This window comes from Molothrus aeneus, chromosome 2 (genome assembly GCF_037042795.1).
Source record: "Molothrus aeneus isolate 106 chromosome 2, BPBGC_Maene_1.0, whole genome shotgun sequence".
NCBI classification, from domain to species: domain Eukaryota; kingdom Metazoa; phylum Chordata; class Aves; order Passeriformes; family Icteridae; genus Molothrus; species Molothrus aeneus.
The window spans coordinates 33,250,625-33,271,891 of record NC_089647.1 but is presented as its reverse complement, the minus strand read 5'-3'; the positions used below and the strand labels follow the sequence as shown (position 1 = coordinate 33,271,891).

General features: G+C 39.3%; 1 protein-coding gene across 7 annotated transcripts in view; it reads right to left on the bottom strand.

The window, feature by feature from the left end:
• The window catches only part of DLG2 (discs large MAGUK scaffold protein 2), a 988,724-nt gene that overhangs the window by 848,938 nt on the left and 118,519 nt on the right, over positions 1–21,267 (bottom strand). For all 7 annotated transcript variants that reach the window (XM_066572327.1, XM_066572326.1, XM_066572328.1 and 4 more), the window contains exon 4: positions 16,459–16,601. In XM_066572327.1, the coding sequence (XP_066428424.1) occupies positions 16,459–16,601 (143 nt within the window). The remainder of the gene's footprint in view (positions 1–16,458; positions 16,602–21,267) is intronic.

Here is a 21,267-nt window from a genome sequence, read left to right as displayed (position 1 = left end):
ACTCTTGGGGCCTCCAAGGAATTGGATTAAATCTTTTGAAGGTACAGTCAAGTGGCACTATGATGGAAGGAACAGAGAGAATGAGGACAGCCTTTGTCCTTCCCTCTGTGCAGTGTAGCAGAGCCTGCTGTTGCCCATTGACCTTTCCCAACTCTGCAACCCTGCAAATGGGCCCTTTCCAATTAAATTGCAATTACCTTACTGCTGATGTTGCATTTCTATCTGGGCCCCTGTAACAGCCATAATGAGAGAGACTGCATTAATTATTATCAATTATATTCAGGCACAAGGTGAGGAACTGTTTAGTAACCATTGTTCCATACAGCTGGCATGGACTGACCTCAGATTAGAGATAATAGGACATTTATGAATGTAAGGTCAGAGTTTTTGATGGAGATAGTCTTAGTGAAATGGCTTCTGTGGGCTACCTTGGCCTCTGGGGGCAGCTCTTCATTTATTCTTAATACCTCTACTTTGGTCATGAGAGTTAGAATGGTTGCTTTCAAAGGACTGTATCCCTCTAATTTGTCAGGAGAACAAGAGTCCGTATGTCCCCACAGAGCTTAGGACAAGATATAGTCCTTATTGCACCCTACCAGTACATAGAGACGCCACCAGACAGCTGGAGAGGGACTTTTGACAAGGGGACACAGTGATGGGACAAGGGGGAATGACTGAAAGAGGACAAATCTAGGTTGGGTAGAAAGAAGAAATTCTTTACCAAGAGACTGGTAAGGCACTGGAACAAGTTGCCCAGAGAAGCTACAGATGTTCCAACCATAGAAGTGTTGGAGGTCAGGTTGTATGGGACTTTGTGTAGCGTAGTCTACTGGAAGGAATCCTTGTCCATGGCAGGGGGTTGGAACTAAAGGATCTTTAAAGGTCCCTTCCAACCCAAACCCTTCTGTAATTCTAAATCAAAACAGGAGAAACACCCAAGAGTGCTATGTACTGCATAATAACATTGCAGGAAATATGCTTAAATAAGGACTCACTCAGATAAAGTGAATTCTGATTTATCTCATGATGTGCTGCAGGTCCATAGCAAATCCAAGAATAGAATCCAATCTCCTGTCTCCTTCACTGGCCCACACAGATTCTTCCTATTTACACACACCTCCAGAGAAATTACAGAGGAGGAAACTATCCACATTTCACTTGAGATTAAATTTTGTGTCTTTTTTTGCCAAAAATGGTGAAATTAAGTCAGTCTACTCAATAGTGGTAATAAAACCAGTTCCATTTTGAGAGCAGGACTGATGTATCATAAAGTGATATTTAGGATAACCAAAGGTGTTTTATGCTAATTCAATATAAAGCCTGCATTAAATAAAAGAAAAAAGAACCTCAAACCATCAACAAAACCACAAAATCGAAGCCTTGAAGAATATTGTAATGACTTTTACTTCTCAAGATAGTTTTGCTTGAAGCATCCTAAACCTTGGTATAGAAGAATATTTGTTTCAGACAGAGCCACAGGGAGGGGAAATAAGCAGTGGCTGTCATCACAGTGGCAAGCTGCCTTGCTAAGTCATGGCTGCACAGCTCCACAATCATATATACTCATGCTGACATGCAAAAAGACTGCAGCTAAACAAAACCTTTGACAAAACATAGTGCCATATCTCTTCATCCAGCTTCCTTCCTACAAAGCATTACAAAATGCTTCACACCAATATATATACCAAAGGGAAAGGACCCAAAAGGTAAGTTAAGTAGAATCAATCAGGTCATTAAATTGCAGATTACATCATCACACTCCCTAAGTTGATAACCAGACAACAAAGTGAAGTAAAAGGGAAAACAACATTCCCTGAATATTTTGCAGAAGGTTGCACTCCACGGATCTGCCAATGCTTGACAATTTCCTTTGTGACAACTGTCATGACCTCAATGCTGGATGACAATCTTTCATTGCCCAATGGGGAGATGGCAGAAAACTGTATTTTGTATGAGGATCCAAGAACTATTAACATTAGCCATTTACCAAGGTTATTAGAAAGTTATGGACTGTACAGGGGTTTGGGCTTCTGGAAGCACAAAAGCGTAAGGGCTACTGAGACTTAATTAAATAAATTTCACTGCCAACTGCAGTTGACACTGAGAAAAGGTGCAGATGCCTATGTACCAGGCAATGCCAAGAATTGCTGGGAGGAAGTCTCCTACTCTGTGTAATGCCCCTTCCATGCATACTACCATGCACGGTCTATATGGATCCTGGACCAGGAATCCTTCAGAGGTACCAGCTTGAGCTGACCTGAGAAATAGTGCCCTTATCACAGCTCACTGACACTGAGGTCCATATGACACTATCAGAAGGGAAACCCTGAATGAGGCAATGCATCCAGTCTAAAAACTGTCTGACTGCAACAACTGACACTAAAGCTCTCTGCAACTCTCTGCATTTGCAATCTGTCCATGTGCTTAGGTAAGACTTTCTCCTTTTGCTGGGATGTATCTGTCATTGAGGAGGCTGGCTTGGGTAAACTTGGAAGAATGTCAGATGAAAAATTCGAAAATACTTTCACTGTTGATGAATATTTGCTTGAAACATCCCAAATCACCTTTATGACCATTACTGTACAACCACACCTCTCATTAGCAGAAGCTCAAATTCCAATCCTCGTTTTACTCAGAAGCCTTATAACAACTTGAATGCTTGTTAATGCAAACAGAACATAGCTCTGCGTGCTATTCTGTATATTTAGCTGTCCTGCTTTCAGCTGGCACAGAGTTAATTTTCTTCCTAGAAGCTGGTACAGGGATGTGTTGTGGATTTAGGATGAGAATAAAGTTGATAAGACACTGATGTTTTAGTTGTTGCTAAGCAGTGTTTACACTAAGCCAAGGACTTTTCTCACACCAGCCCACCAGCGAGAAGGCTGGAGGAGCACAAGAACCTGGGAGGAGACAGCCGGGACAGCAGACCCCAAGTGTTTCAAAGGATATCCCATACCATATGGCACCATGCTCAGTGTGTAAGCCAGGGTGGAAAGCTGGCCACAGGTCACTGCTCAGGCACTGACTGGTCACTGGTCAGTAGATGGGAGGTGTAACTTGTTTTGTATATTCAAAATCTTTATTACTGATGTTATTACTATTTTCCCTTCAATTTCTGTCTGTCAAAAAGCTTTGTCTAAAATCAGAAGTTTTGCTTTTTTTTCCCCAATTCTTTCCTCCATCCCACTGAGAAGGGGTGAATGAGGAAGGGGCTGTGTGATGTTTAGGCACCTGACTGGTTAAACCATGACAGCAACCCCCATCTTGACAACCTATTGCATTATTACCACCACCAGGTTAATACCACATTTCACTAGCTTATAAACAAAGCTGAAGCCAGGCAAGATCACTTTCTGGACACATTTCTCTGCAGTACTTAGTCAAACAGGGGTCACTAGAGACAGACCTAAAAGAGATGGTGGATTCTAATATTGCGGGTGTGGGCAAAAATCTACTTTCTACTATTAAGAAAAATACCTGTAATCAGCTATGTAATTTCATGGTTTGGGAACATCCCCACATCTGTTTTCTCAGCTATAGTTAACTAAGAATATTCTTTTGAATATCTGTGACCAACATCCTGATGCTACTTCACAAAGGCAATCCAAGCCCTCATTTTCTTTTGGCTGAGAAGCAGCAAAGCCCTGTGAAGCCAGGCACAAAGATTGGTTTTCCAAGATCATTACAACTTGAGCACTCCTTTCTGTTCAGCATTGAGCAGGGATGCCAGATCAGTCCTCCCCTCTGTGTGAGGACTATCCATAGAACAGAGCACCAATATAAGGAGGAGTTTGGTCCCATTCCAAGGGTAAGGTGATCACAAATTGCAACCAAAGAGTAATATATGATGATTCTAAACCTCAAAAGTAACAGAATTGTCCACCCTGAGTGCAGAGATATCTGAATATCAGGCACATTCCCTAGATGGGGAAAAAACCAAGGAATCCAATAAATAAATTGATATTAAATTAAGAAGCAGCATTAATAAATACACTTATGACTGCAGAAGATAGACTGTTTCAGCATCCTGAATAGTGAAACATCTAATTACAGGCTTGCTGCTGACCTAGCAAAGATACCGCTGGGTGTGCCGTAAGCATTTTCTGTCCAAAAAAGTACAAGATATCTCAAAAAAAGAATTCTGATTACATAAGTAAAGGCATATGTCTGTCATGAATCTTCCTACTGCTCAGGAAGACACAAAGTTATCAGCCTTGTTACCTATGCTTTTCTACAAACTGGCACAACAACAAAAAGGTGTGAGAGACGACACCAGCTTGGTGCAATGATTGACCTGAAATCTCTCAAGGGATCCATTCACTTCCTCTTGTGGCAATTAGCAAATTTACACAGATTAAACTTGTTTTAGGGGTTCATTAAAACAACAATAATTTAAAAGTTACCATTGCTTTGTTTACACCAGAGTTTCAAAAGCCACCTTCTGAGAAAATGGACTTCAAATCTGCTATGTCTGTTACTGCTAATTCCATTTTTTCCAGCTTGCACAAGAGCTCTTTGACTTGTCTCTTCTCAGAAAGAGACACCATGACTACTTGGAAGTGCTGAGCTAAAATAAATAAATAAATAAATAAATAAATACACACACACAGAGTGACAGGGCACAGCATTTCTGAAAACCAGGCAGGCTCTGCACAGCATTTCTGAAAACCAGGTAGGCTCCACACTTCTGGAAAGAATTGGAGGGCCTGGGAAAATGTCATCATTTTGGTTTGTCCTTTCAGAAAAGAAATGTTATACAGCTACAGCAGTGAATTGAACGCCACTATTTGGGCTATAACTGTTGAGCAACAAGGCTGTCCTCATGTCAGAAAAGCACAAGAAGCCACACATATCAGCTGAGGTGCAGCCAGAATGCTGAATCCACTCAAAGGCACAGAGATCCATTTGCAGCTTCAATCATTTTTCCCCACAGGTACTGTGCAAGTCTGTGCAAGCTGATGGAAGTGTGAGATCCAGCTAAGGTGACATTTTTCAGACATGAGATATTTGAACTATATTAAAAATTCCATTTCAGAACTCATCTGTCAAACTAGTTTTCTGGGTTGGGGGTGTGGGAGGAAATAGGCACCACGCAGAGACATTAGCCAATACCCAGCACAAGAGGTGTTTTGGGTTAATACATGAAGGTTCTGCTCTATTACACTGTCCATTTCAGTTCAAGACAAGAGAAACTGAAGAAACAAGAGCAAACAGTGGGACAATATTGATCAAGAGGAGGAGAATATTGTAGCAGGAATTCTTGCTATGACTGCAACGACCTCCTCTTTCAGGACAAAACAGTTTTGAAGGTGAAATGAGATAGTTACATAGCTTTCTCTAAAAAGCTTCTGTGCACAGGGGGTGACAATACCAGGAAAGTTCCTCATTGAACATGTCATGAAGAGCTGAAGAAGCATATGTGGAAGTCAAGAGTTAGTAAGGCACAGGAGTAGACATGCAGAGAGATGACAGACTTTAGGAATAAGACAAAGTGGTAATTGATGGTAGAAGGGTGGAAGTTAACAGAGGTTTACAACAGCAAGGCAAATATGGTTAAAGAAATTAGCTCAGAAAGCGATCTCTATGAAAAGACCATCCGCCGTTTGGATAGGTAAATGGATCAAGATTACATAGGGAAAAGAAACATATTCCTAAAGGCTCTTTTCAACAAGGAGGAGAGTGACAAAGGGTGAAATTCACTCCTTCATAGTACACAAAGGTCTTAATTCACAATCCAGCTAAATATTATAATGGCAAACAAGCAGTAAATTGTGTCATCTCTAAACCTGGGGCAGCTTTCACAATAACCCATGGCAGATTAAAGTGGTAGGAGTGAGGCTCAAGGAGAAGCAAACGTGTAAAATGTACAAGCTGAAAACACATAACATCCCATGTTTCAGTACTTGTCTAGTATTTGTAACTGTACTATAAAAAAACCCAAACAACTGTGGAGATAAGTTATGTTTTCAAGTTGACAGCTTCCCTTTAATTTACCAGGTTGTTACTCTGGGGATTGTATTTATGATTTGCTAAAACCTGAAAGTATCTGTTCCAGATTATAAAAAAACTAAACAAAAGAGGCTGGATATTTTCTCTTTCATATACATTTATCTTACTAAGCAAAGCTACATTCATCTATCCAAGAAGTCACTCCCAGGGTGACCTTTATGTGATCCAGAAGTCTTGGGGTGATATCATTCTTTATTCTTGGGAACTATTTAAGAAGCATTTTAATAAAAAAGTATTGGTAGACTGCAGAAATATATAATGGACTCTTAAACCTCCCTATGGAGACTTGTGTCCTTTGCACATGGAGGGCAGTGAATTCTCTTGCTTAGTTGCTCAGATTGGTGAAGAATCAGAGTTAATAAATGTGTGAGACAAATTGTTCTGAAATATTTTTAGAATGAATCTTAAGTAGAGTACATTTGTCCCTGAATATCAATTTTACAGAACTCTTACAGCTTTATAGGACTAAGAAGTATACTTTAGCAGCTGATGTACTTGTTTTTGCAGGTAGCTAAAATATAACTTCTCAGAGTCTTATTAGAAACAATGAATTATATCACAAAGTGTTCAGAGGAACTGCTTGCTAGTTTGTGGAAGAAGCTTCATGGGACATTCTGATATTTTTATGTTTGTAATTTTTTCAGACTAATCTGGTATTCCCTTGCTGAAACATATAATGGTTTACGAAAATTATTTTAGAAAAAATACATTAAAATTGCAAGAGTTGTTAAGTGATATTTTCAAACTAGATCTATCATTTTTGACCTTGATAGACAGAAGTGGAATTTACACAATAGTCTGACCTCAATGCTTATCATAACAGAGACTCACTGCTTAATTAAAAGTTTGGCTCATTCTGTATGCTGGTTGATACTTAGGCACATTTTCATTGGGGAAAATTATTGTTGCTGGTCCCTTGCAGCTGTTCTGGCCTGCTCCCAATCCTTTGCAGATGTAATAACAAATCACAGATCAAAAAAATGCCTGGAGGTTGTTTGATAGGCATATTATATAAATGTGAAAAAAAAAATAAACCCAAATAAACCTGTTGTGGGGGATGTGACTCTTTCATCGATGCTGATCTGGTTTAATTTAATATCAAGATCCCAGATCCATCCCACTAATGTCAGTAGAAAACCATTATTAATAAAACAATCAGATCTCCCTGTCAAAAAGGACATATGAAACCAGTGAGTCCTCTAGACCCTCATGCAGGGCACACCAACAAGATAGTGATGTTAAACTAAAATCATAGAATCATAAAATATCTTCAGCTGGAAGGGACCCGCAGCAGTTATCGAATCCAACTCCTGGCCCTGCACAAGGCAGCCCCCAGAGTCACACCATGTTCCTTAAGGTCTTGTCCAAACACTTCTTCAACTCTGTCAGGCTTGGTGCCTGGTAAGTGACCACTTTCCTGGGGAGCCTGTTCCAGCGCCCAGCCACCCTCTGGGTGAAGAATCTCTTCCTAATATCCGACCTAAACCTCCCCACACAAAACTTTAGGCCATTCCCTTGGGTGCAATTGCTGGTCACCAAGACAAGAGGTCTGTGCATCTCCTTTGAGGAAGTTGCAGACTGCAATGAACTCTCCTCTCAACCTCCTCTTCTCCAGGCTGAACGGACCAAGTGCCCTCAGCCACTCTTCATATGGCTTCCCCTCAGGACCCTTCACCATCCTCATGGCCCTCCTTTGGACAGATATAGCTTTATATCTTTTTTATACTATGGTGCCCAAAACTGCACTCAAGGTGAGGCTGCCTCAGTGCAGAGCAGAGCAGGACAATCCCCTCCCTTGCCCGGCTGGCCATGCTGTGTCTTGATGCCCCGCAGGACATGCTTGGCTCTCCTGACTGATGGCAAAAGCAGAATGATGTCTAGTTCCTAGCCTTGTCCATGGGACAGAAATTATCTGTTTAGATAGTGGCATGGTATGTATGTTGCCCTACTCTCAGCATCACAAGAGCATTTCTGTCCACAGGATGACCCTATTCTGCATAGATACAACTTGGTTTAAAATGGAAACATTGGCCTGACCATATTAAAACACATTCAGAAACAACTCTAAAATGACATTTAACAGACGCTCTGGCACTCAAGTTATTGACAAGCTACAGAACAAATAACAAATTTATAAATAGAGACCCAGTATGGATACCCAGTATGGGCAAGGCATTTAGCTGCAGCGAGTAATAAATAAGGGTTTTCATAACACAGTGACTTTGCAGTTACCCATTTCTAAACATTAGTCAACCCAGTTGAGAAGAAAAGGAAAGCGTATAAAATAATTTCTTCAAGTAAAGAAAAACTTAATAGTGCATTAAAAAAATTAAATTACAAAGCTACTGTATATTAAATAATAATAATAAAAAACCTAACAAGCATGGAGCTAAGCTTCAACATTGTTGTTCAATAATTACCTAGTAAGGGTTGTTACACATCCTTGGGTGCAAAAGGAAAATGACTAGTGAAACACACACCAAGATGTCACTTATACTGTACCCCTTAAAAAGACTGCTGCTGTCTTGAAGGAGAACTTAGTGCCAAATAGAATTACTTGGGAATTGGCTCTGGCACAAAATCAACCCACAGACACAAATTGCATTTGATCAGATAAATGTATACTATAGTGCTAAATCTAGTGAAGAAACAGATGCATAAAACTCAATGTTTTGAACCCTTCTAATGAAACATTATGGTTGATCATACCTAATGACTCTTGCATATTAAGTATAATCACTTAAACAGAATCAAATGTGGCTCCTGGGACTAAATCAAGCCATACAAATTAAGCTGTACCCAGTTGCAAACAAAGAAAACAAACAAAATTCCAGAGAAGAGACTGAATTTTCATAGGCACACGTAGAAGGGGCTGCAGTTCCATGTTTTTTAGACAAGCTGTTAGTGTGAAACAGATTAATGGTTTGTTAATTGCTTCAGGCAGAAGATTTTAAAGTAAAGGTTTTACTACTGGAACTTTTAACAAGCCAGCACTTAGAGGACAGAGAAGTAATTACAGTGTTTATAATAGCTGGATACAAGGATAGAAAGCATTCCTGGAGCAAACAGATATAAGAAGATTCATTTTGCATGATGCAATTAAATGTATTTGCAAAACAAGCTTCTAAACATAAGAAATGCACGAAACAACAGGAATTAAATGATGAACTGGACTCTTTGGGGGCCATGTCAAAGCAATGATCCCACACTGTGCTGAATGAAGATTGTGCATATGAGATCAGGGTGTGATGACCAAACTTGCACAGCAGCTACAAATGATTATCATTCAATATGGCAGAAGTATCTGCACCAAATGCCCTATAAGTAAATAGTCTTTTCATGCAATGACACAGGAACAGGTGTCTGCTAGATTTATATGCAAGTGCAACAGCAGAGTGTTCTTTTTCTTCACCTCAGCTTTCTATACAGATAAAGGTCAAAACACTGCTGACCAGAAATAAGCAACACTGAAGACCAAATTAAAGACTAGAGAGGTTAAGACAAAGCATAAATTTATGTCTTTTAATGACTGCATGGAGCTGAGCACAAGCCTGCAGCTTCAGGCAGTGTTTCTATTGTCATACTAAAGATCCACTCCATTTTTGGTTTATCAGATGGATTCCTTCATCTAGGTGATTTTTTTGTACTCCATTATTGTATTTTCTAAACATCTCAGGGTTTCAATTGTATCTATCTACACAATGCTTGGGGGAGAGACATCCTTTAGCTACTGACTGCTTTTTGCAATGCAGAGAACCCTCTTAGGGAAGAAAGCTTTTTACCAGGCCAGTGACCATTTGCTAAGATGAGGAGCTGGGCTCAGACCTGCATACCTGTTCTCAGGCTGCAGGAACCCACTAATACTGCTGCACAGACAGCAGAGATACCTTTCCCCAGACTTACCTGGAACTGGGAAGAGAGAGGGCACTTCTCAAAGCAGTGGAAGACCTGAATTTAAACCACTTTCAGCTCAATCCCTATCTCACATTTTCTAGGGGTGAAAAGAAATAAGTCTTCTTTTTCCAACAGGGACAATTTAAGAGCCATAATTTCAGGAAAATGCTTTCAAGCTGTGAATGCTTGTCTTATAAACCTTGGTCCAAAGAAGTAATGAGGCTCTTTGGCAGAGGTGAAATTACAAACAAATCCTGTCTTCATGATTTCCAGCAGCAGATTGGGCACATCCCCAGTCAGCTGCGGTGAATACCACACTGAATGTTTATAAAATAGGGTAAGGCTGAATTTTGCAGCACTGAACACTTTCTGTACTTCTAGTTCAAACAAATTCAGATTAGACTTGCAAAACAGCTAAAGCACCCAATATAAGGCTTGGTCTTCTGACTCTTTACTGAGCATCTGCTCCTGGCCCCCAAGGGAAGCCAGGTACCAGGCTACATGGACAGATAACTATTGCTTGGTTTAAGTCAATGCAGATGCTTTATTAATGCAACTTGCAATGACTCAGCTTGAAAGCATTCAAGATACTCAGAAACTCTGGAGGCACGTGATCTTTGTAGTGTCACATCTACACTATACAGTTCTCTAAGTAGGCACCTGGCATTTGTTTGTCTCAAAATGTGCTTGTCTGGACCATACCAACCAGCCCAATGTCTAATAACTGTCAGAATCCACAAAATCCATGTTTCTGGCATACCTTCACAACCTGCTCATTTAGGTGAACTCCAGCTACACTTCCCCCCCATGTGTCACCAACCCTCCCACTGAATGCAACATCCCGCATCCCCTAAATGCAGTTTGAGAGGAATGAACATACGGCTCCCTGGGACATGGTGGGCATTTGAAGTTCTTAATTTTTTGTGTTAAATCCTCCCCCTTCCAGATTTAAATATAAGTATGGTGACAATGGGGAGGTGGAAAAGAATGAAGAGAAAACAGGGATAAGGGCTTTGCTTTTATGACTTTTCAACACTGGTGTTTGAGCACTCGCTGGGGAGGGTTCCACCCTTAGGTTTGCAAAAGAAGACAAAACAGCCTAGACTTTAATACTTGTCAGAGCAGTAATAGCTATAAACTCTAAGTTGCAAAGCCATGTGTCAGTATTCTCTCCCAATAAATATTTAATTATTCCACACAAATGGGCAACATCCCAACAAGAAAAAGCTAAATAATACCTGCCAGCACAATTCTTAGTGCACTTTTATGGGTGAGAAGTACTATCAGCTCCCCTCTGGTCAAGAAAGGACCTGTATCCTGGAAAGATGGATTTCCACATCTTCAGAAAACATCCTTGCCAAATAGCTTCTTCATATGGAAAAATGCACCAGCAGTGCCTTTATGCCTGTTATGAGAGACATCTAGCTATGGTCTTATTTACAGAATAGAGATCATGATTCCGAACCCTTAATCAGGATAAGGCATCAACATCTTGATGAGGCATATTTTAAGGGAATGACACCTTGTCCCATATTTGGCATTCATTACTTGTTAGTTTATAGGTGTATTCTGTGTTTTGTGGACTTTAATCCTGAACTGTTTCTGCCCACGCAGTGCCCCACACTACATGGTCCGCAACTCCCATCTCCATATGGTGAGATTGTTCAGACAATGTAACTCTCAGTTCCCTTTCATGACTGAGTTATTAAGTTCTCTTCTCAGACTTTACATACAGTCCTTCAGGAAGTACACAGAACAGTAAGAAACAAAAACCTGCTGCTCCCAAATCCTGAATTAGTATTTTCATTAATACATAAATCTTGCAAAGTAGTCTCCAGAATTTTTTTAATATAGTTGGTGATATAGTGCCTGTGCTGTCAACACTAATTGCTTTTCACAGTGCCTCAAGGATTTCTGTTTTGGAAACTAAAATATTTCATACCTCCAAGTATAGCTCCTTTGAAAAGAGTCTAAGACAACTAAATATTTACTATCCCAAAAGACAAGATTTCTCATTACAGCCTAGCATTTGTTGTTACAGGGGCATGTAAAGCATTGAGCTCGGGGATCCCTGTCATGAGAAGGATGTGAATCTGTTGGAGCAGGTCCAGAAGAGGCCAAGAAGATGATCAGAGGGCTGTAGCACCTCTCCTATGAAAACAGGTTGAGAGAGTTGGGGTTGTGCAGCCTGGAGATGAGAAGGTTCCAGAGAGACCTCACTGAGGACTTTCAGTACCTAAAGGGGGCTACAAGAAATTTGGAGAGGGACTACTTACATAAGCATGTAGTGACAGGACAAGGGGTGATGGCTTTACATTGAGAGAGATTAAGTTTAGATTGAATATTATGAGAAAGTTCCTCACGATGAGGATGGTGAGATCCTGGAACCCAGGAAAGCTGTGGTTGCCCCAACCTGACAGTGTTCAAGGCCAATTTGGAGGTGGCTTTAGAAACCTGGTCTACTGGAACACATCCCTGCCCATGGCAAGGGGAGCTGGCACTAGATGATCTTTAAGGTTTCTTCGAACCCAAACCATTCTGCAATACTGAATAATTCTGTGATGTGCTTAAGTGCTTTCTGGAACAGGACTGAATAAAAGGCCATCCACGTCTACTGCTATTTGAACAAAATCCAAGGGGTTCTAATTCTCCTTAGAGAAACTCCAGTTTGTCATAAGGAAAGACCTTCCATCAGTGAGGAAATAAGTTACCTGCAGAAATAGTTGACTTTCCACTGTGGGAGGTTTTATAAAACAGACTAGGCAAACATGTCAGGAACAGCTCAAATGCAGTTGCTCTGCCCCCAGGCAAGAGAATGGACAACAGCGGTATTTTAGGCCTTCTCAAGACTTATATTCTAGAGTTCCTACATCATAATGAACATGTTGGACTTAATTTAGTGCCCAATATGTCAAATTTCCTGCTTTCTATCTGAATATATGAAACAAAAAAAGCCTTTGCAAATAGAACCTAATAAACATTTCTAGTGAATCTGAACATGGCCCAAAACCTGTCTGAAATGATCCACTAACTTAAGCTGATTTTGTCAAGCTGCATTTACAGGAGGGAAAAGCAACATGGATAAATTAACACAAAAACCACATTCATATGGGTCCTTCTTTCTTCCTTTTCACTAACACCCACCCACTTGAATTATTTTGGTCTATGATATTTAGAGCTCTGCCAGATACATTGACACATATATTTAGTCTCTATAGAGGGAAAAATGCAATAATAATGTGATGACAAGAAATACTGCATTTTTCATCTGCAAACATTGAAGTCACTGTTTACTCAGACGACCAACAAAGCTGTTAATCACGAAGTGAAAAGCAAGGATGTGGTGTTTAAATACATAGGCCATACCTAAACATTTATCAATTTCATGCACACTAGAGTATCCTTCAGGATTAAAACATAAACAGCACAGAATTTATCTAGAATCATGCAAGTTAAAAAAAAAAGGAGGAAAAAACCCCAAACCAGTAACTACACTAAAACCCCAACACTTTTGTTAATTCCACTGTCCATAGCCATGGGATCCTCCATGGAGGCATGCACACAAAAAATTTGGATGCGACTGGTTCTGACACATACAGTGAGCTCTTATAGTCCACTGACTTTTCACTTGCTTTTACAAAGGCTATTCAAAATTAAAGTCTCTGAGTCTGGGAGACGCCTCTCTTCTCAGGCACTCTCTGAGAATGATAGGAGATTATAGGATGGATTGTGATCCTTTCATGTCCATTTAAAGAGATGAAGATCCAGCCCCAATATGCTGTAAGATCTAGCACCAGTTTGCTAAAAAGCAGTATGGTAATCACAGATGCAAGGTGGCAAATTTGTACAGTATTGCAAACAACCAAACATCTTTTCTCTTATCTAAAAAATCTGCACTTTCAGAAAAGCAAGTACATAAATACAAAGCAGGGTTCACAGGACACCTGTCCTGGACAGTTAATGCTGTTTTCCAAAGGAAAGTAGCAATTATCAATTATCAACTATTAAGATAGAAAAAGGACCAATTATATAGAAAAAATTATATACAGACAGCCAAGGAAAGTTTTGAGGGGAAGGCATGAAAGGGGGATGGCCTCTGGACTGACTGATTATCCTTGGGCTTAGAGTGCTGCATCCAGCTCTGGGGTTCTCAGCACTGCAAGGACATTGACCTGCTGGAGCATATCCAGAGGAGGTCACAAAGATCCCCAGGGGGATGGAACACTTCTCTGGTGAGGAAAGCTAAGAGAATTGGGATTGTTCAGTGTGGAGAGCAGAAGGCTTGGGAGTGACCTAACTGCAGCCTTCCGGTACCTGATAGGAGCCTAGAAGAAAGGTGGAGAGAAACTTTTGGCAAGGACATGTAGTGATAAGACAAGGGAATGGCTTTAAAGTGAAAGATGGGAGGTTTAGATTAGATATAAGGAAAAAATTCTTTTCTGTGACGGTGGGGAGACACTGGAATAGGCTGTCCAGAAAAGTTGTGGATGCCCCATCCCTGGAAATGTTCAAGGTCAACTTGGATGGGGCTCTGAGCAACCTGGTCTAGTGGAAGGCATCCCTGCCCATGGGATTAGATGATCTTTAAGGCTCTTTCCAACAAAAACCATTCCATAAGTCTATGACTTTACAAAAGAAGGGAGGACTTTTCTTTCCAAATTTGGGACATGTAATTGAGGATGGAAAAGGAAGTACAAAACAAACATTTCCCATGAGGCATGGACCATGAATAAGAATTTATGCGATATATTAGATTATTTGATTATATTTTCATATGGTAATTTTTCATAGAAAGCAAAGGGCTATCTTGGATTTGTACAGCAGCTTGTACATCTAGCTTGCACTAATCTGACTTGGAACTGCTGATAGTATGTTGGGTTGTCATAAGGAAAAAAACAAAAACTTACATTTCCAGCCTCTTTTGCCTGCATTGGACCCTTAAAATATATATGACTTTTTAAGGGACTAAACTTTTTGCTCTCCCATTACCCTGATGAAATTTATGGAGAGACTGCAAATTTGAAAATGGCACCCTGGACTCTGACTGTCAGCACCCTGCCTTGGAAAGGCTATTCCAGTTTTTACGCTATGGTTTTCTATTGTTTTCCTTTAAATTAGAACATTTTTTTTCATAAAATGAGAAACATTTGGAGTTGGCCCTGTATCTATTATCCTCAGCATAGAATACAGAGTTCAAATTCCCCTGTACAGGAACAGCAGCACACCTCTCAGATAGCAATGAGTTTAAGGAAGATGGGGTTGGGGGTCAAATATTTTGATGAGGCTGGAATAAAAAGAGAGTCTGTCCACTGTCTTCATCAGATGTTCCAAGAGATAACAGGAATACACTTTCACCATTTTAAAGCATAAAGATTTATGCTTTAAAATATATTTAAAAAAGAAAGACAGATATTAGCTGTCTGTGCCTTCAAACTGTGACTCAAATGTTAAATCATTCATGGGATATATCCTACATTAGTGTTAAGACTTATTTGTTCTGATTTCACTCAAAATCAGAATGCTTGTTCGCATTAATTCTACAAGCTTCTTTTGCTAATTAATTTTTACAATAAATTTCTTCATTTCTTCTGAGTTTTGCTCTAGCCACCTAGAACAATTCTGATTTATCTTTTTAAAGAATCACATCTAAAATGGCATGTAGAACTACAATTTCTGTCTGAGTTTTACATTGTTAAAAAGGGAGAAAGTTCTTAAAAATAGTCATGCCTATGGAAAAGTTCTTGCCAACATCTTTTAAAACTTGAAATGCCTTACTTATCATGACAACAATGAAAATATTTATACATTTCCCTCATCTTTTATTCTGGACTGGAGATTTGCAATTTGTAGCCCATGCCCACCCTATTTGTGTTTCACTGTTTAAGAACACAGCAATGCATTGCTTGCTTCTGTGGGGTTTGTTTTCATCTTTAAAGTACAAATGTGGGTGGAGGCAAGTAGTTTAGATTTCTAATATATTTAATAATAATCTGGAAGCTGGCAAAAGCAGATTAGAGCTGGGGGTGACAAAGAAAGGTTTTGAATTCTTCCACTGGTTACAGGAGAAAAGCAAAGGTGTGCAACCTTCTTCTGTGTATCTGTTCCTCATGCAGAGACCATTTTGGTTGATCTCAGTGAACATGCACTATGGAAAAGTTCAGCCCAATGTCAATTGCAGAAACTTGAAAAGTCATATTAAATTTTTTACACAGGATGTAATCACTGGAATATTAATAACCTCAGCAGTCATCAGCAAGTAGAAAATATATATTCTCTTTTGGGGGGTAATCAGAAACCAAGTATCAGATAAAGTACAATAAGAATGAGAAAATGAAAGTTTTCTACTTTCACTTTGACAGATGGGAATTGAAAGGATAAAGAAGTCTGCGATATAATCAAGCTCAGAGGGATAAGACTGTGTGTAAATATATCCTCCACACCCTAATCTAATTAATTAACCCATCCTTTCAGTCTTATACACCATTGCATGGCTTTTCTCAGGTTTGAGACATCGCACCCATTACATATATTTTAATTCTTAATCTGTTAAATTACCTCCTGTTTTTTCTGCAGATTTTCAGGGTCTGTAGCAGATGTTGTCTTCTCCCATTTCTCTGCAACTTGATTGGCTTCTTCTATTTTTTGCTCATAGCTTTTCTGGGAATTTAGCAGTGTCACTTCATAAAACTCTTGAATATCTGTTTGTAAAGAGGAACAAGTAAAATACATTATTTGCCATATTGGCTTTGACTCTCTGGTGTTTTCCTTTGATACATACTTACACATTATCATCCTAATGATAAACACATACTACGTTTTTAGTAGAAAGCACCAGTATACAAGAGTTTAGAAAAAAACTATAGACATATTTTCTAAAATTTCTATGAGATTCTTGAGTCATATTCTCATTTTAAAGAGGTCTGTAGGAAAAAAAAACCATAAAGGAATAACATTATAAGAAGAGATTGAAAGAACATGTTACAGGCACACCTGAAGGATATAGGCAGAACAGACCCTTTTACAGGGAGAAGTCACAGATTGCTTTAACCAGTACCCTAGAAATTTGCAAATGTAAAGTACCTTAAGAGAAACTTGACGACACCCATCCAAGGCACCTGAATCACTCTCAGCCCTATCTGCAGGTACATTTGGCATTTTTTTCAAGTGGGGTGCAGAGCTTGAAGGAAGACTTTGTGGATTCACCGCTTCAGTCTGCTGCAATTCAGAAGTGGCTGGGTAATGTTTGGTTTCAACCAAGAATAAGCAACAAGCTAGGTCTTAAAATATCCTGTTCAGATGTTTCTATCACATTTATTTCTATGGGGTATGATCAGATACACAAGATCCAGCAGTGAAAGTAATTTCATTGAAACCTGTGAACATAATGACTTAAGGAGAGGGGGCAAAAAGTGTTCCCTTCCTTGGGCAAGAAGTTTGCAGACAGACAGTCACACAGAAAAGGTGTCAAATTGTCTAGTGGAGATAATTGACTTAACAAAGAACAAATAAACTTCACATTATTTGATTTATTAACAGCGGACTTTCTCCTGGTAAAGAAAGAAAGATTGGATCTACTTGGATACTTCTTGGGACCTCAAAGATAAAGCTTTTTATAGGGTTTCTGCTTGTCCTCACATTCAGTCTCTGGCCGGATATCAGAAGATTCTCTTCCCTCTCTTTAGGAACAGCTAATGTTGAACTTTTCTTCTAACTCCTTTCACAACTTTCCAGCTTATTATGTATTCTATTTGTCATGTACAATGAGAAAAAAAGAATCACAGAATCATTAAGGTTTGAAAATACCTCAAAGATAAAGCAGCCCAACCTTCAACTAAATGCCACCATGCCCACTAAACCATATCATGTAGTGCCACATCTACTCATTTTCTGAACACCTCCAGGGATGGTTACTGCACCACTTTCCTGGGCAGCCTGTACCAATGCTTGAATCCTTCCAGTGAAGAAATTTTTCCTCATATCCAACCTGAAACTGCCTTTGCAAAACTTGAGGCCATTTCTCTGTGTCCTGTTGCTGGTCACCTGGGAAAAGAGGCTGATCCCCACCTTGCCATACCAACTTTTATTTCACCCATATTTTTGTAAGAATTTATCTTTCATATTACTACGAACATTTAATTCCACATTAAAATTAAAACCTGTTTTTAAAACAAAAAGCTACAGGACAGTAGCAATGAGAAAAAGTTTCTCCATTCTCAATACAGGGAACTTTTTACAGTTGGTTTGAATGCTCCTAGAACAATTGAAACAGTTGTAATATATGGTTCAATGCCAGGTCAATTTGTATTGCAACAGCAAATAAAATATATCAGGCTAATAGGTAATTATCTCTAGATAAATACTTTGCAGAAATAATCTAGAAATTGCCCTCTGGCAGTGGCATTCAGCTGGCATCATTGACACTGTCAGGGTATTAATTGGGTTGACAGTATTAAGTCAAGGAACAGTAGAACAGTGGTTTTGCCCTAACTTTAAAGCCTATCTTGCCATAGTGTTTTCATTAAAAATGATGTATGAGCCACATTTGCATGTGTATGCACATGTGCAAAATAAATATTAAAACCTCAGTCTCTTTGTAAAGGTCTTTATCTATTCTGAGGGGGCACGGGTTGCTTTTGCTGGAATAATGATCACTGGTGTGCAGAGAAAAGCACTTCAGTACTTATGCAGTCACAGAAGAAAGCACAGAGGATTCACTGAGCTGGCTGCTTTGTAATTCCATAAGCTGAAATTGCCATTTCTGTGGAACAAGGGCAGCCAGAAACTTGCAGTCAGACAAGGTTTGCAAAAAACAGGTTTTGTAATTTGCTCTGGGTAAAACCTGCTCTATCAAGTAATCTCTGCTACATGTGAGGCACAATCCTACTAGGAGGGAAAAAGTGTTGAATACTACTGAGGTTAGAATGGGAGTGAGCAGCTGTAGAATCAAGATTGGAACCGCAGTCATAAAGAGAAGTCATGGGGGCATGGTAATTGTTATGTAAAATGAGCAAAATACAGTCTGTCTCCTAGTGGGAGTTTACAGGAAAATAATTCAACAAAAAGTCTAAAATCTTAGAAAACAGAAATCACATAATGTCTTTGGTTGGAATGGACCTTAAAGACCATCTAGTTCTACTTCCCCTGCCATGGACAGTGAAACCTTCCACTAGACCAGGTTGCATCAAGCCCCATCCAGCCTGCCCTTGACACTTCGGGGGTGGGGCATTTCTTACACAAACTAAATCTGTACCTAGAATTTCCTGGCTCCATAATCTATCCCATGAAAACAAGTCCAGATTTCATGTAGAAATGGCAATAATACTATTGATGAACTTTGTGACCACAAAACACATCTTCATTTTGAATCTCTCTACTGCTCCAAACATTTTGTTAAGCGATTAAGTCATGTTTGTTTAAAGTGTCAGTGAATCTCACTGGATTTTCTGTCTAACAGAATTTGTTTATTTACCTCTTAAGAGATTACTTACTTTATTTAATAAATTCTACTTGCTCTCCCTTTATCCTAGCCAGAATATTTTGTCAGTTTTGCTATATAAAGATAAATTGCAGACAATCAATTTTATATCTGTACATATATATATTATATACATATATATATTATATATATGTATATATTCTAGTACAAAGTAATTCTAAATATACTGTGACTTATTTTATTTCAGTAGCATTTTGCAATTGCACATGGACAAGCATACCATAGCTGGCTGCATTTGCTCTCTGAAGGAGAGCTCTAAGATTCCCCACTTCTCCTTCCCTACTCCTCAGGAGTGAGCAGGGTGTAACCTTTACAGATATGTCAGAAAGCACTGTCTGTTACTAAAGCTGGAGACACTTCTCAGTTTGAGGCCTTGAATTTTTTTACACTTGTTTAAAAAAAAAAAAAAAAAAAAGCTCAGATTTGTGCTCATTCTAACCTCACTTTAAAAAAAAAATTAAACAAAAATAGTTTAGAAAAAGAATAAGTACTGGAGAAGACACAATGTCTTACTCACTTAAAAGAATGACCTTTCAGACAGCAGCTACAAAAAAAAAAAAAAAATGTCTGATCATACAGAGCTGAAAAGGCTGCCTAAACTTTGCCATTTTCTGACTTTTTAGTGGTTGGTACTGCAGTCTGCAACCATTATTCCAGTGCAATTTCTCTTCCAATTTATATGCATGACAACATCCACTTGTGATATCCACTATAGAGCTCTGATAGCAAAGGGGTTAAATAATACAAAAAGGCAAAAAAAGCCCTAAACTACTACCTGTCTTTTGTGACCATGGGCTTTTGCCAGCATTCTAATGAGGTAAAAAATGAGATAAAGCAATACAATTCCTCATTCATCTGTAAGCAGTTGAGCATCAGAAAGATAGAATTAAATTGAGGGAAATTTAGACAAAGACAGATGATTAAAGGTCTAAGACGACTAACTTCTGAGCAAAGATTAAAGGAAGAGGATAATAACAACATGCACTTTCATATTTCCTTTCATTTCAAAGCAAAACAAACATTAAGAACCATATAGTGTTGGCTGAGAAAATTGCCCATGGCCTCAAAGAGAAGCAAAACCAGCAGGGTCAAAATGCAGAGGCTCACACATGAGCACACCAGATGCTTTCAGCCCTTTGTAATCAATAACCCACTTACAGTGGCTTCAGAATCACCAATGGACTTGAGACAACACGATTCCATTTTTAAAAACCTTTTTCGGGAAGAGCAGATACAGCTGCACGAGAAAATTGAGAACAATTCCTCAGTGTGCTGGGAACAAGGCAAGAATCTCTCACTCTTATAAGCTTTTTCCTCTATTCAAGAAACTCAGTGGTGTGATTTAAGGTCAGAAGGGGAAGTTGATAAGCATTTTTTCCCACTTATGTATCTTGGTGCCCTTGGTGTCTTCAGTTGTGTGAATCAGCATATTCAGCTGGTAGCCCCAAGGCTGGATGCAATACATGAGGTAGCTTTCGCATCTGTATGATTTCCACCTACACAGAGAACCATTGGCAGGTCCCAAATGTATCCCAGTACTTTCATGGACATTCAGAAATGTAGCCATCAAGGCACACGCATCCCAGGGCACCAAGCAACTGGGATTATCCCAGTCTCTCTCTTTAATACCAGCCAAGCTGGAGCTGCACTTTCCATGTACCAAACTGATGCAAAGGGTTAGGGAGTGAGAACATCAAAAGATTGGTTTTCCAATGTAACCACAAGTGCTGTAAGGTCTTACAGAATGCAGCATCCTGCCTCCAAACACTGTCAAGGTCACAAAAGGAACTTGCTATAAAATAAGCCACCACAACAAAACATGAAATAAGCACAGATGGCAGAGTAGGAAGGAGCTTGTTCCAGGCCTA